Here is a 16,164-nt window from a genome sequence, read left to right on the forward strand (position 1 = left end):
GGCTGACAGCAGACGTTTGCTTGGCAGGGTCTGTGTGTCTGTCCGTGTGAACAGCCGTCTCCGCGAATGTGGGCCTGTTATGTCAGGAGTCACGGAGGGTAATTAGGACTGCTGAAAGCCTCTATAGTGATATCCATGGTGTTGTGCATCGCACAGCTACACAGCATAATACAATTCATGCAGTAGTTTTTGGTCTATGTGATCTTTTTGATCAATTTTAGTATCACATTTTTTAATTTACAAGTTTAATGCACTTGTCTCCAGCCTCTGTATCTTTGGCTTGATGTGTTTAGCAATGCTAGCGACGTGGCTCGATTCACACGCTCAGTCCATCAGTTTTGTCCAGAGTGAAATGAAACATGGAAGAGGAATGGATAGAAACAAAGCAGAAATTGGTGTTTCCAACAGAATGAACTGTAACAACTGACCTTTTTCAAATAGATCTCTGCCAATAAAATATTTTTTTAACAAAAACTAATGTAGCATGTGTGTAGTGCAAATTACCAAATGTTAACGTGCTAACATGCTAAACCAAGACGGTGAACACGCTAAACATCAAACCTGATGAGCATTGCATGGTTATTACATACAGCCTCACAGAGATAACTAGGCTGTAAACTCTTTCTTGTCCACCAACATTTTTCTAAAAGCTTTTAATTTGTTTTTTATGTTACCAATGGGCGGAACGCTTTATATTAACGTCCTTAATAGGTAATAATGACTTTATAAGATGCTTATTAACGCTGCTGTGTGTTAATAAGACTATATACGTGTTGATAATAGCATAATAAACATGTTTAATGTTTTTATTTTAGCCCGTTTGTGAGCACTCGTTTACAGTTTACAGACTGAGTAAGAACTTTAAAGCCTTAAAAGCTTCATGAGTTTCTTATAATTGTTTGTAATATCATTACAAACACATTTAAGTGTAATTAACTTAGCTTTTATGGAATTGTTAAACCTTTAATAAACTTTAATGCTTTATTACGATTAAAACATATTTTAGTTTATCATTTATTAGCAGTTAACTATGCACTTACTAACTGTTAACTATTCATTTTGCAGCTACCAGATCTAAAGCCAGAACAATGCCTTATTAAGGTTTTTATTTCAAGGATAATAGTTGGTTATTAGAAGCAATCGTGGTTCCTTGTTTCATGTTTCGTATAAAATGAGCACGAACTGAAAGTGATATTTCATTTCAGTAAAGCAGCTTGTTAAGTCGTGTGTAGCTACTCTGTTTCACAGCGTCAGCTTGTGGTGTTTTTACCGATAGCTCCAAAAACTAGCAATGACACACCCGTGAAAGGTTTAAAGATGATCATCCAGAAAGGTTCATAAAAACAATAATCATTTTTCATTGATTATGATAATATAACACGGCTTGTCCCATCTGATTAACATTCGAATTGTTTACGTCTTTTTCCAGCTCAAGGAATGTGTTGGTGAGAGACCTGGAGTTACCTACATGGAGACACTTCAGACAGGGTAAGCTGTTCAATTCATGGTGAATCCCTTTTTCTCGCCATGTTTTACTTTTCCTATGAACACACAAGTTGTTCATCTGTTGCCTGAATGTTTGTTTTACATTGAGAAGCTACTGGCTGCCACTAACAGCTCTGCCTGTTATCTTAAGAAATTTGTTCGACACACTGTGATGTTTATAACATACAGTTTATCTGATAAAGACAGGCAGCAAAGATATACTGCATGTGTATGTGTATGTATAAACTTGTTTAGGTTTCCTGAGGTTTCTGACTGTAAGATAAACTGGAAGTCTTTGATTTGACATAGGCTGATGTGACCAGACTTTGCTAACGTTGTTTCTCTGTTGAATTTTTCAGGAATGACATTTCAAGAAAAGATGGCCTCCCTTCTCCTTCACAAGTAAGATCACGATTCCTGACCTGAGTCTCGCTCCGTATGTTTAGTTGCACTATTAGTTTCAGCTCTTCTTCTTCCCTATTCTTGCACAGTGGACCTGCTCTGCCATGCACGTTCCTCTAGAGAAAAATAGAGTATCAGATTGTAGTGATATGGATGTGGAAGAAAGGGGATGGGACGGGCCAGGTGTTGAATCTCAATACTGCTTTGTTACTGACTGAATGTGAAGCAGCACCAAAGTTCTGAAAGCATCAAATGCTCGTTCAGATCTGTAGCTTTCTTTAAAACACTTGCTGATTTAAACGATTGTACAGGTACTCTTATTTAGTTTAACATTTGAGAGGTTTGGCCTCGCCTTATATAGAGAAAAATGTTTATGTTCCTTCAAGTAAAGTATTGTGTTGGTATCTGCACTTTAAGTCAAAGTGCTCTACATACGACACAAAAAGGCATTCAGAAAGGATATAAAAGAAACACAAAGCTGTATCAAAAGACATAAACAATTGTATATAACAAGCAAAATAAAAGAATAAAAAGTTAGAAATAAAACAGAAGAATAAAAGAATCTGTGAAATGAGAGGTTTGAATAAATAACCCTCGTCTTCACAAAAAAAAAACAGTGACAAACAGAGAGAGTAGGCACTTGGAAAATCTCTAACCACAGATGTTTGTCTTTTGACCAGTGTGATGCTAACCTTCACCGTGCTGCTCCCTTACTCAGCTGTGTGTGGCAACACAACCACAGCTGATTTGCTGAACAGAAACTCATCTGCAGTTCCACAGAAACATATCATTTCAGTTTCTTGCTAAAAGGGATTTTCCCACCGTTCTAAAACAAACATGCAGTTGTTCTCCAGGCAGTCTTTCAAAACATTGTGGGAATCCAGAACTTTTGAATTGAAGTCTGGTGTTGCTGTGGTTGTGAGCATAAGGAAACAAGTCACCCTCTCCGTCTGCTCGTCTCTGAACAGAACCACTGAACAGAATCATACAGCACTGGACCAATATGGTGAATCCCTCTCTCTAAGCAGCCCAGATGGATTTTAGTAGCAGCTCAGGCTGCAGCTCTGCCACCACCACCACCACCACCACACTGTGCCACTGAGCAGCCATCTGGAGCCAGCATGGCGCCACTCTGAGAGGAGGCTGTTGCAGCAGCATCTCAGCTGGTCATTAACAACACGAGCAACTCACAGACGTGATTGTTACCGTCAGGCCATCTTCGTCTTCCTCTGAGCTGCAGTTACTTAAGATTAATTAATAGGCTGATCTCGTCTCCATGGTGACCTCCTGTTAGTTTGACTTATACATAATGTAGTACTCTGGCAGAAACATTTGTTGTCTTCATCCTCTAAAATGGGCTTTTAACTTTGGTGCAAATTGCATATATTTGGGTTTTGGACTGTTGTGTGGACAAAATAAAACATCTTCTTGGACTCTTTGGACAGAGTTCGTATAATTTTTGACATTTCATAAAAATATAAATTTCAAAAAATAAAATAAAAAGCACTTTGCTCCATTTCACAGCTCTGTTTAACAACTTTTTGTGATTCTTAAACACACAAACCCTCAATCGTAGCATGTTGGTGTATGGCACGTCTCAATATGTCCGTGTATGTTGCGTTATAACTTTAGTCCCTGTAAACCGATAACACACACGACTCCTCCGTCAGAACATCTACAAGCTAAGAAAACTGATAGTGGGAAATGAGGGCCGCCGTTGTTTCTTATCAGCTCATGTGTGCAGGTCAGGCTGGCTGTCTTGAAATAGGCTGACATGTAAATGAAATGCCCGCATAAATACCGTAGTCGGGTTTTTTTGCAGCAGCTTACGCCTTTTATTTGATGAGTTTTGTGGTTCAAAAGGACACCATGCACCACAGAAAGTGGACGTGTGCGTGTGCATGTGCTTTGAAAGGAAACGTGTAGGGAGAGCTCCACCACACATGAACGATCAGATAGGAAGCTTACGTGAGGCCAAATCCAACACATTTTGTGTGTGTGTGTGTGTGTGTGTGTGTCCAAGGTTACATGCGTGTTTGTGTGCCATCTCAGCAAAATGCCCTTTAAATTCCTCAGTGTGTTTGTTTGTATACTGTGTGTAAGCCCCCCAAACACAGCTTAATCATTGTTTAATACCCCCCATCACCACCACCTCACCACCACCACCCCACACACACACACACACACACACACTCACACACAGTAGCTCTGTCTACCCCCCCCCTACTTTGCACCAGCTGGACATCTCCCGATGATGTAATCGTGGCTCGAGTGTGTTTCAGTGAACACAGTGGATGTTCCAGAGAACAGAGTGTGGACTCAGCTGTGTGTGTGTGTGTGTGTGTGTGTGTGTGTGTGTGTGTGTGTGTGTGTGTGTGTGTGTGTGTGTGCACGTACATTAGAATTACGCCTGAACACAGCAGGACTCGGTGAACTGTAACATCTGTGCTCCTGGTAATCCACTGTGTCACTCTTCAGAGCATCTTGAAGTGGGTTTACATTGTAGTCAACACTGACACCAGCGATTCTGCTGCTGATTGGTGTCCTATGGGATACGATGTATGTGTACGTATGTTGGATATTAATGACTGTTTCTATTATTTGCACATTTAAGCCCATTCACAGTACATCCTCACTTACTTGCCTGGTCTTTTCTTTACTCCCTTTAACAATTCGTAGTAATTTACATGATTACTATTTTTTATTTTTGGCCATATGTGAGCGGATTGTAATGTAATGTGAGCTTCCCCGTCTCTCTCTGTTGCCGTGATGAAAGAAAAGGTTGACAACGATGTAACAGTCAGGTCTTTAAATCATTCATGATGTTGTGATGGTAGAGGGCTCAGTCAGTGGTCGATGACCGTCAGCCAACCTTATCAATCAGTCAAAACAAGTAAGATAATCCAATCATCCAGTGAAAGTCGTTTATCAAACTCCCTTTATCGAGTCATTTGCATATAAAAGGATTGACAACAGAAGTGCAGCCTGCTGAAGAAACTTTTTGGCCCCTTGAAAGCAGATAATATAATAATCTTATTACAGTATGTGATGATGTGTTGTTCAGCTGCTCCTCTCTCAACATCTCTCACCTCTGAGACTCATAACATTACATAACATTGACCCTGTAGACACTTCTGTTTCAAGCTAATGAGTCCATACTTTAATTGCATGAGTACCATCAGCTGTGCTGGTAACACAAAGTACAGTAATTAAGTGTCGAGCAAAGCAGACACAAGCTGCTGATTTACAGCTTACAAGTGTGTCTTTGATCATAAACTTTCAAAGTTACCTAAGAACAGACTGCCATTACGTTAATGAAGCAGTATGCCGTAGTTAGCCTTTAAATATCTGTGAATCTGCACACTTAAAACTTGAAGGTGTGAACTGGCACAAAATTCACTATAAGCGTACTCAGAGGTCAGTGACCTCTCTTCTCTGACATGCAAATATGCAAGAATATATTTCCAAAATTATCAGAATCATGTCAAAATATGTTCGTGCCTAGCTGTGCCTCGCCATCTTGGAAAAGTTCAAACAATTTTCCATGATATCTCTGGTACAGTTTATCGCAGCGGATTCACATTTGGAATTAAGAGAATAATTATTTGCTTGTGTGTCTCTCCACTGTTCCCGCAATCATCAACTTGGGTTTTGTTTGAAATACACCTTTGATTAACAGAGTTCGATGTGAAAATACTCTGGCTGTACACGCTGTTCCATTCCCCGCTGCTTCACTACCGTTGCTGCCGGCGCTCTCGCTCACTCTTCCCCTCAGTGGGTGGCTACTGTGCTAAAGAGAGTTTGTTGCTGAGCAGCCGCGGAGGCCGGAGCTAAACAACAATTCATGTATCTGCCCCCTGATTTGGTTCCACTCCAAAATGTAATGGGTTCTTCCTTTGCTTGTAATGCACGCTTCCACCAAGCTTTATGAAAACCAGGTCAGTAGCTTTTCCGTTATCCTGCTGACAAACAGACAAACTGAACCGAAAACATAACCTCCTTGGCGAAGAACTTGAGCATGAAAAGTCCTTGTTGTGAAAAGGGACTACTGTGAATTATTTAACCAGCAAATATATGATTAAAATGTTAGAATAATGACGTATTTAACAAACAAATCATTACTTCCTTTCTATGTATATATTAGTTATTTCATTTTTTTCTTCTTCAAGGTGATATTTGTAAGAAAAATTGATTTTTGAGTCTCACTCCACTACCTGTCCTACAATCCCAAAGCGTCAGTTTGTGTTTGAGTTGGGAATGAGACTCAAAAATCAACTTTTCTTACAAATAGCAGCTTTAAGTGACGCACAGCGGGCTCTCATCAAACTGACCAGTAGCTAATGAGTTCTTAAATGACACCAACCAACAGAGAAAACAGCCAATAATCATATTCAGAGAACATTTATTAATATTCACATCCACATGTCATTTGTTTACTGATTTCTTTCTTATGTATCGACTCATAATTACTTTGCATTTTGTGTGCCTCATTTTGCTTTTGTTTATCACTGCTGTGTTTGTTTGTTTATTTGTTTGTGTGGGTCTGGAAGCGGATACAGCTGAGCATGACATTGGTCTGAATGTTATTTAGGGGGATACGTGTGTTTGGACTTGTGATGAGGAGGAGGAGTGGGAATAGAGCGAGCGGGAAGTACTTACTCATGTACTTACTCATTCCTGGATTGGTAAAGGTGCTCCTCACAGTCTGCACGTTCTCCGGGCGCTTGTGTTCTACGTGATTCACATGTAGCGGCTGAGGAGATTTGATGAACTCCTTGTTTTCACACACACTTGAGACTAACTGTGCTGTTACACTGTAATCTCTCATAAACCCGCCAACAACAACTTAGTATCATGAACAAAAGAAAATGAAACGAGGCCTGTTGTAACCAGACTCTGAGTGCACCCCTTCCCGTAAGCCGTCCCTGGCATTTATGAGGTCTAGTAGCAGTGTGTCTTGATCTGTTTTCCCCTAAAAATAGCTTGGTCCCACGCCCAGACAGAGGAAATGGGACCCCATGGGCTTAGCGCTAAGTGATCCGTGGACACTCTCTAAATGCATGACCAGCTGAGTATGTTGTTTCCTCCAAATTATTTACAGTATACTGGAGTTTGATTTCACAGCTTTGATCGTGGCGTTTTTGGACAGTTAAGAGATGAGGAAGAGGCGAGAGGAGAGGGGGAGGAAACAGATGTAGTAGCGAGGCGCTGGAGGAGAAGCATGTAATATCTGTGCTGTGAGCTGCAGAGAAACATGGATAGGGAGAGGATAAAAAACACCCAGTCAGCCTACGTGTGCTGGCTCACAATCTGCTTGCTTTCTTTTTGTCCTCACCTCTCTCTCCCTCCCTCCCTCCCTCCCTCACTCCCTCACCCCTCCCATGTGCTCTTGCTGCTGTGAGACAAACAAGTCCAGAATATATGCATGGAGAGAAAGCAAGGGAGGACTACTGTAGAGAGAAAACAAGGGGAGGGAGGGGAGGGTGAGGGATTCCAGTGTGTGTGAGGGGGAAGGGGGCGGAGCCACAGGGCAGATGGGCGGATGTTTTGGCCAGCGGAGGCAGCCAATCACAGCCAGGGACCAGCCCCCTCCGACAGGGCAGGGCCAGTCTGAGGGAGAGTGTGGCTCAACTTAAAGAGTGTGTTCACAGGCTGGTCATCGTCGTTGAGCGCTCGTTTCTTTTCTCTCATGGTTGTGCAGACGCTAAGGATGAAGATCCAGGAGTCGCCTGTGACTTGTGACACGGGGAGGGTCGGTGGTGGCGGCGGCGGCGGCGGCGGGGAGGTGCGAGCCTCGGACCCGGATTGCGAGAAGACGAGCTGCGAGGACGTGCCCCGGCTGGACCTGACGGCACTCACCGAGGACAACAACTGGGGAGGTGAGGGCCAGCCTGCTGTTGTTTTTCATGCTTTTTTTTTTGGTGTCTCTCTTCATCTCTCAATCTGGAATACACTCCTTTCACTCACTCACACACACACACACACACACACACACACACACACACACACACACACACACACACACACACACACACACACACATGTCCAGACAGCCCTCCTCCTCCCCAAGCTCAGCACATGAGTGTCTGGGGTGGCAGCTGCACACCTTCTGCTGCCTCCTCCTCCTCCTCCTCCTCCTCCTGATGCCTCTCCTGTAGGACTTAATTTGTTAAAGATCCTCTTAAGTTCTCTACACACCTATATCTGGAGGAGAAACGCTCACTGGAGACGTGGTGAGATAAGCAGACAAGTTAGTTGTTTTGCTGGATTGTGGCCACATGGGAGCCTTGAATGTACAAAGTGCAGCCAAGTGTAGAGCTCCTGCTGTGCTGTTATTCAAAGAGCAAGCTGTGTTTTGTGTTGTGTGTTTTTTTTTTTTTTTAACCAGGATGTTTAAGTTTCTTGGTGATGTCTGGCACTGGATTGTTTTCTGGCTCAGCTGCTGCTAAAAATCAATCATTAAAGTGGAGGTGTGATAACAGTGGAGTGAAGCAGCTGCAGAAACTTGGCTTGCATTATTGATCCTGGTTGAAAACCGTCTCATCCGCTCTCAGGAAGGCTGATAATGACGTCTGTGCATGTGCATTAAAGTGCCTCTTTGCACTAAATCACACTTGCATGATCTCTGGTTGATTTATTTCATGCTGGGCTGGCTGATCAATTGTACCTCTTCATGCAGAGTTTGCAGAAACATTCATATTATTCACGTCTCCCCTTTTTTTCCCATTTTGCTGTCAGACCCTTTTTTTTTTTAGGTTTGTTATTAATGTGTCAGTTTGTGCAGTGCAGAGAGGAAATCGTGCACAGCCACAGTGATTGTTTTGTTCGGACGTTGCGACACAGCGGAGGTTGGGGTGGGGGTTTCTGTGGTGAGCAGCGAAAGCACAAGCATTAAATGCTGAACTGTACGTTGGAATGATAACCAACAGGTTCATTCCTACAGTGAAATCTCGTTATAGAACAAGTCGGGGCTAGTTTTCACATGTTTCCGCTGCAAACGCTGGTCCTCCTCACTCCCACCACCTCTGTTTCCTGTTTGATGTGGCAGTCAGAGCAAAAATTGTTCCATGCAATAAATCTCTCAACTTCAACAGCCTCATGTTTGGAGCAGTAAAAGGCTATTGCATGTTTTGTGGAGCTCTCTAGTGGCCGAGTGTGATCACTGGCAATCAGAGGCTGTTGTTGCTGTGCAGCATTTGCAGCACGAGAGAAGAAGGTACATAAATATTGTGCCTGAGCCAACAAACTGTTGCTTTAGTCTGATCAGAGCTGCAGTGTCAGTCCTTCTGGCCCTTCCAGTCTGTACAAGGCGTCTCCGAGCGTGGGTGTTTGTGATTAAAATGCATTTTGCTTGAGGATGCAACAGAGGGAAGCTTTGTACAGTTTATTTAGGAAATTTGCATTCCAGGTGGCTGTTTGGCACCGACATCATGAGGACATTTTGTTTTATCAGATCTGTTGTTTTTCTTGGCCTTTCACCTCTGCTTAAATCTCCTTCTTTGTACATCCTGTCCTGAATATATAACTGAGTGCCTGGCAGCGGGGACACCACAGGGAGCCCGCATGATTGGCTGTGACAGGCCGCTCAGACATACAGTATCCCAGTATCCCCTTTAGGTGCACGAGATGGCGAACAGATCAGGGCCTTTGGAGCATGAGAGCCAGCAGGGCTTGCCATAGCACGAACTGCGCTTGTGTAAATGCATTGTGCAAAGTTGTTTTTTTTTTCCCCCCTGTGTAACTGGCACGTTTATTCTTCACTCAGGAGAGTCAAAGAAAGGATTTATGTTCTGGCAAAATGTGCCAAGCTGAGTAAGCAGTTAATAAAGCTGTATAAAGGCAGTAGGTACAGTACAGGAGGTGTAATACTGTACAAATGGGCTTGTGGGTGGCTGAGGGCATTAGGCGGTGGTGTGAGACCTTTATCCCAGTACAGTGTGTGCCAGCGCCTGTCATGTTGACCTGATATTTGCTGCTAGTCTGTCCTCGCCTGTGTGCCAGCAGCGCCGGTGGGAAAGACATTAACAGGCGTTTTGGCAGGAAGAACCAAGACTCTGAGGCTCATTTGTCTTGCGAGTTAATTGCGGTTTAGGGAAATTGTTGCTGCTTGTTAGTTTTATTTCCCAGAAAGGAGGATGTACGCTTGTCCTTTTATTTTTTTTACTTCTGTTTCCTTGTTTTCCTTCCTTCATTTTGTCATTTCCCTCTCCTCTCCCCTCTTCTTCTGTTCCTCTAGATTCTCCGTTCTTTAACACCCCCTTCCTTGATTTCAAAAGTATCTTTCATCCAAGTTTTTGTGATGGTAAGTGTACCGTTGCATCACTGTCAGTGCTGACTTGCTTCGCTGCATATAACATGTCAGAGCGAGAGAAAGAAGGGAAGAAAGAAAAGGCTGTCTGAATGACCTTTCCCACTGCATGGCAACATGCTTGAATGATCTGGAACATTGTGGCCGTGCGTCGCACACTCAACAACCTTTAGCGAAATGGCAAACTGGCATGTTTTTTTGTTTCATTAGTCTATTTAATCCCCGACCATCAGCGAGCAGTTGATTTAAAGGATTAATTTCAAATGCCATGGAGCCTTACTGGCCGGCTCCACTGAGCTAGATAATGAAGCTCAGAGAGAAGACGTTCGGCATGATTGAAGGTTTCACCTGCTGCTGTGAGCGAGCTCTAACATGCTACTTGATAAACTGCACGTACCCAGAAGCGCAGGAGGTCTCCAAGGACCAGAGCTGGAATTTGAGATAAGTTGCTTCTCGTACACCCCAGCTAAGAAAAATACGCATGTGCAGTTTTAGACTGGGCATGCATATTTTCCCGGGTGATTTCTGACACCTTGAATGTTTGCACTGACAGTTGGTTTCCTCCTGAGCTTGTTTTCTCTCCCTCCATCTTCCCCTCCCCGTGTTATGACCTCTCCTTTTCCATGAAATCTACATTATTACTCCTGCTGAGTGTCGTGTTATTCTATAGGCTTTTTCCCCTTCTTATTTTAACAGTGAACTCTCTCAGACAACCTAGCCTGGTCTTTCTCTCATGAACACGTGCTCGGACGGACACACAGGGCAGGTTTATCTCTCACCATGCAGACTGGAAACTACAACACAAACTCGTCACCGCACCTCTCAACAGGGGTCGCGCCCTGACATTATCCCACGGAGTGCCAGGCATTATTAATAGCCTGGGGATTGTCAGGGGTATCTGCAAGGCTATTTCGACCAGACATAATTATTACCAGAGCAGAGACTGTAACCAGGGGATGGACAGAGAGAGAGGGAGGGTGGGTGTGTCTTACCCACAGTTTTAGGACAGCATCTGTGACTGTCGAGCCCCAGAGGAAGGGTTTTTATTTTTTTCCCACAACGGTTTTAAAGAGAGCAGCTCCATCGTGTTTAGTGACTTTCACAACGCCCGAGAGGATCCAAAAAGATGTCAGCCGGGAAAGAAATGACCTCATAGTGTCTTTGAAGAGAAAAGGTGCTGAGCTTTGGAAAATGAACATGCTGTTGGACTCTCTCCACTTTAATTCATCTTGTAAAACAGATTCTAGCAGGAAGAATATGCTGTTTTTTATTTTGGATTTGGTTGCAAGTGGGCAAAATGCTCCCGTTTGTTAAACATTACAAATTTGAGTCGTTCATTTTAAACAAATTTTAAATTGATCAACTTTTTTGTTCTTCTTAAATGTGAATTTTTTTCCGGTTTCTTCGCTCGTCTACGACAGCAAGCTGAATATCTTTGGGTTGTGGACAAGACAAGACATATGAGTACGTCATGTTTGCTTTAGGAAACACTGATGGACATTTTTCACCATTTTCTGACATTTTATAGCAACTAACAGATTAATCAAGAAAATACTCAACAGATTTATCAACAATTCAAATAATTGCAGGACCAGTTTCATCCTCTGGCCGAAAATGTATTTAGTTTTGATAGTCTTTTGCTCAAGGTTTCCTGGTTCTAGCCTCTCAGTTTTGAGGATTTGAGTGCTTCTCTTTGTCTTGTGTGATAAAAGATTAATAGGTTTGAGTTTGTCGATGCTCGGATGAATAAAACAAGCAGTTTGAAGACGTCGCCTTGAGGCTACAATAAACTATGATAGATATTTTACGCTATGCTTTGGAATTTGGACGGAGCCAAGGATTAATCTAATTAATTAAGAAAATGACCTGCAGATTCATCAATAAAGGAAAAAATGCTAGTTGCAGCCAAAATCTCCAAACTGTTATTATCCATATGGCATATATACAGTAATAAAAGTTATCTTTTAGCAAAAATTGTAGTTGTAGTGAAAGTTTTTACTTGTTAGAGTTCACAAAATACTACAGAAATCTAGAGGTGACTGTGTTTGTGATTGTTCAGTAGCTGTAGAGCCCTGAGGATGAATATGCTCTAACAGTACTAAAACGAGCTCTGTGTTGTCTGCTGGCACGCACCACATTTCAGAACAGGCTCCCCGGACTAACCTGTTCACATCTCCTCTTTGACAGCAGAATGAGGAAAGTGTCACATTTTAACACAAAGCTTGTTTGTCTGTGTCACTCAGAACCAGTCCCAGCGTACTCGTCACTGCAGAGGGAGAGCATGGACCGGGAGGAGGCTCGACTGTCCCCTCACGCCGGTGGACGTCTGATCCGCCAGCTGCTGGAGGAAGACAGCGACCCGATGCTGTCCCCCCGCTTCTACGCCTACGGACAGTGCCAGCAGTACCTGGACGACACTGAAGTGCCTCCCTCGCCGCCAAACGCACACTCGTTTGTCAGGTAAAACACTCGACATGGTTCTGCATGTACAGGCTGTGCGAAGGGGCCGTCAGTGAAGTTAACTAATAGTTATGAATCTCTCCAGTCGCAGACGGAGTTCGTCTCTTGGCTCCTGTGACGATGAGAAAGAGGAGTTGACATCCGCCCAGCTCACGAAGAGGATCCACATACTGAAGAAGAAGATCCACAGGTTCGAGGAGAGGTTTGAAGAGGAGCGGAAATACAGGGTAGGTGCAGCAGCAACAACCATGCTAGGAATAACAAAATCTGACTCAAAAGGCAATTTTTTCAAACCTTTAACAAGGTCACTGACTCGATTTTAATGAGTCTCTGAAGCTATCTGACTCAGAGACTCATTAAAACTGTTTGTGAAAAGAGAAGTGGTGTGAGACTGTCTTCTGTAAGACAACTAGAGATTTATGCTCGAGAACCTGTTTGTAAATGTTCTGTTGCCGTTTTTTCTTTATTCCAGCCCTCCCACGGTGATAAAGCTGCAAACCCAGAGGTGCTCAGATGGGTAACTGAGCTGGCCAAGCTTCGTAAAGAGCTAAAAGGTGAGACATAGACATGAGCATCAGCCCAAACACAGTGGAAACTAAACATCAACAAAGCCCTTATAGATGTTTTCCTGTTTCTCTTCAGAACACAAGCTGATGAAGTCTGAAGAGGACCTGCCGCCTCTGACCCGCCAGCGCAGCAACACGCTGCCCAAAAGCTTCGGCTCTCAGCTGGAGAAGAAACCGCAGCAGGAGAAAGTGCCGAAGCCTCCGGTGGAGAGCACCCTGGAGACGATTCAGAAGAAGCTGCAGGAGAAGAGGGAGGAGGTGAACCGGCCCGAGGACATCAAGGTGAGACCATGAGCGCTCTCGCAAGGACGAATGAATAAAACATGGAGCAGCAAATGGATGTTTCGTGTAATATCAACAGCATCACTTTTAAAGCAGGCAGCAGCAGCAGGGCTTCAATTTATTATGGTGCTGAGATGTGTGTTGCAACACAGAATGAACTCCGGCCGTTTCTGAAATGTTTTGACTCACTTCCTGTTGTCCCCTGTCCCCCCGCTGACAGGATATGACACGAGAGCAGATCGGAGCGGAGAAAGTCGCCCTGCAGAAAGCTCTGCTCTACTATGAGAGTATCCACGGCCGACCAGTGAGTCACCATCCACTTCTTCTCTTTTAAATAAACAAACACACACAGCCTCCTCAAGAAATCTTCTTCACCACTTGACTGTGACCCAGATCACAAGAGTGTGTAGTTAAAAATAAAATGATGTATAACTTATTCAACTTTATTTGGATTTGAAAAAAGCTGACACTCACTTTGTTTCACGTCGAACCCAATCTCAAAATAACTGTGCCATCCAAACCGTCAGCTGTACTGTACTATAACAGGAAGTACAGCTGACCTCTCTGTCACCTCCTCGCACTGCGTGCCTCTGTGTTTTTATGTCAATGACCTTCACGCTCTGAAGAGCTGCTTTGGGTCAGCTGTCATTTTGGGTTATGTTAGCGCTGTGGCTAGTTAGTCTGCGAGGAGACAGAAGAGGACAGAAAGAGGCTAACACAACGCTAACGAGGTGTCTCTGTTTCCTCCTTTTTGCCAGGTCACCAAGAGCGAGAGGCAAATCATGAAGCCCCTGTATGACAGATACCGCCTGGTGAAGCAGATCCTGTGCAGAGCCTCCACCATCCCCGTCATTGTAAGTATCACACCTTTAACCACCTCCTCCTCCTCCTCCTCCTCCTTCTACTTTCTCCCTCCACCGCTGTCCAGTCGTCCTGCTGCTCTTTGACAGCACATTGTCAAAACGTCTGCAGACACTTAATCCTCAGCTCACGCTGGCTTTAGTGCCTGCCGTGGGAACCGGTGGCAGCCGTGCCACAGACGTGTTATCCACCTTTCAAGGCTCTAAGTCCAGGCTTTAGCAGCTCAGTGAATCGCCCTGGTCATAAAGGAGCTCATAGGTGGCAGATTGAGTTCACAGGAAGTGACATCATGAACAGCTCAGTGCAAGACAGGGTCAGGAACTGTAGAAACACTCCACTGTGATATAAAAACATGTTTGCTCTGAATTTTAGATAATAAACAATTGCATAAAACAATTATCTGTGTATTCAAGTATTCATAACCATTTATATTATGTAAGATATGATATGCATTATAGACCTGCGGCATATATAAGTTATATAATGCACTCTAATCTCCATTATGCAAGTTGTGTCTGCTGCCAATCTATACATTAGAAATAATGGTGCAGCGTGCTTATTGTCCTGAAAAGGGCAGATGATGCTGGAGTAGAGCGCTTTTTATGCTATTATTTTTCCAGCTTCAACCTTGTAACAAGCACCACCTGTTGCCTCTTTTTCAGTCCTAAATTAAATACATTTTGATTACAGTCATGATCCTGTTCTGTTTTGTGCACGTTCATGTCATAAAATAAGCATCTGTTGTGATGTTTTGATCAGTGGTTGCCATCCCAAATAAGTCAACTCAACCCCAGTCTTGGCCCGCATTCAGGAAGCTGTTTGTTAAGACGAATTAGAATCAAGTTAGGTTTTCAAAATGATGGGCATTTGGACATCCTGTGGAAAACACGACAGAAAAAAGAGGAATCAACGGACAGAAAAGGAGGGATATGAGTACAGAAAATAGTGAAATCTGGAAGGCAGTCTGGCGGGTTTTTTTTGTAAACACCAGCGTGGTTAACGCCTCCTTCTTAACCGTCACCACAGGGCTCTCCCTCCAGCAAGCGCAGAGGTCCCCTCCTTCAGCCCATTATCGAGGGCGAAACCGCACTCTTCTTCGATGATATCAAGGTGAAGAGCTGCTGCTGCCGCTGCTGCTTGAATAATCAGCCGCCCCACCTCCCTCCAACCCCACCCTCCCCTCTAATGAACCTGATTGCTGCCTGTTGATTGGGTAGTTGCCTGTTTTCCCGCCACCAGCACCTGTAGAGACGATGAATCAGTAGCTGCCTGGATCTGATGTTTGAACCGCTTTGTGATTATTGATCCAAGTGTGTGAGCGGTACTTGCTTTTTAAGGGATCATTCTGGATTATTACATTTTGGGACTTATAGTTATACTTCATATACTAGCATAAAACTTGAGCTAATTCCTGAGATCAAGTAACACGCTTCAGATGAGTCAGATGAGGCGACACACACGAGCAGTCAGACGAGGGTCCACGTGTCCTGGAAGATTTCAGCGTCCCGGACTGATGGGAGAATTTGTAATAAACCAGAATTATCTTTCAGGGGTGTTTGAAGACGAACTGTGATCAAACTAAATCATTTTGCTCAGTGCATTTTGCTGTTTATCGTTGGTTTAGGACCGTCAGATTACATAAAGTTGGCTCTCAGTGGACTGTGTGTCTTCTGGTTGAATGCGTCCATTAACTCCATCTATATATACTAATGAGAATAGACATGAATCACCAACGAGGACCATTAAGTGCATTTTGCTGCTGATGATTTATAACCATTGATGACTAACACAGCACGACTC

The 16,164-nt window shown here is 43.6% G+C and overlaps 1 protein-coding gene across 1 annotated transcript in view; it reads left to right on the forward strand.

Moving 5' to 3' along the window:
- The window catches only part of fam13a (family with sequence similarity 13 member A), a 55,430-nt gene that overhangs the window by 37,039 nt on the left and 2,227 nt on the right, over positions 1-16,164 (forward strand). Inside the window, exons 12-22 of the mRNA XM_073463474.1 lie at positions 1,430-1,488; positions 1,845-1,887; positions 7,589-7,766; positions 10,124-10,189; positions 12,439-12,655; positions 12,741-12,882; positions 13,128-13,209; positions 13,298-13,503; positions 13,724-13,807; positions 14,262-14,357; positions 15,391-15,474. Of these exons, the coding sequence (XP_073319575.1) occupies positions 1,430-1,488; positions 1,845-1,887; positions 7,589-7,766; positions 10,124-10,189; positions 12,439-12,655; positions 12,741-12,882; positions 13,128-13,209; positions 13,298-13,503; positions 13,724-13,807; positions 14,262-14,357; positions 15,391-15,474 (1,257 nt within the window). The remainder of the gene's footprint in view (positions 1-1,429; positions 1,489-1,844; positions 1,888-7,588; positions 7,767-10,123; positions 10,190-12,438; positions 12,656-12,740; positions 12,883-13,127; positions 13,210-13,297; positions 13,504-13,723; positions 13,808-14,261; positions 14,358-15,390; positions 15,475-16,164) is intronic.

The sequence above is a fragment of the Pagrus major genome, chromosome 1 (assembly GCF_040436345.1).
Source record: "Pagrus major chromosome 1, Pma_NU_1.0".
Lineage (NCBI taxonomy): Eukaryota > Metazoa > Chordata > Actinopteri > Spariformes > Sparidae > Pagrus > Pagrus major.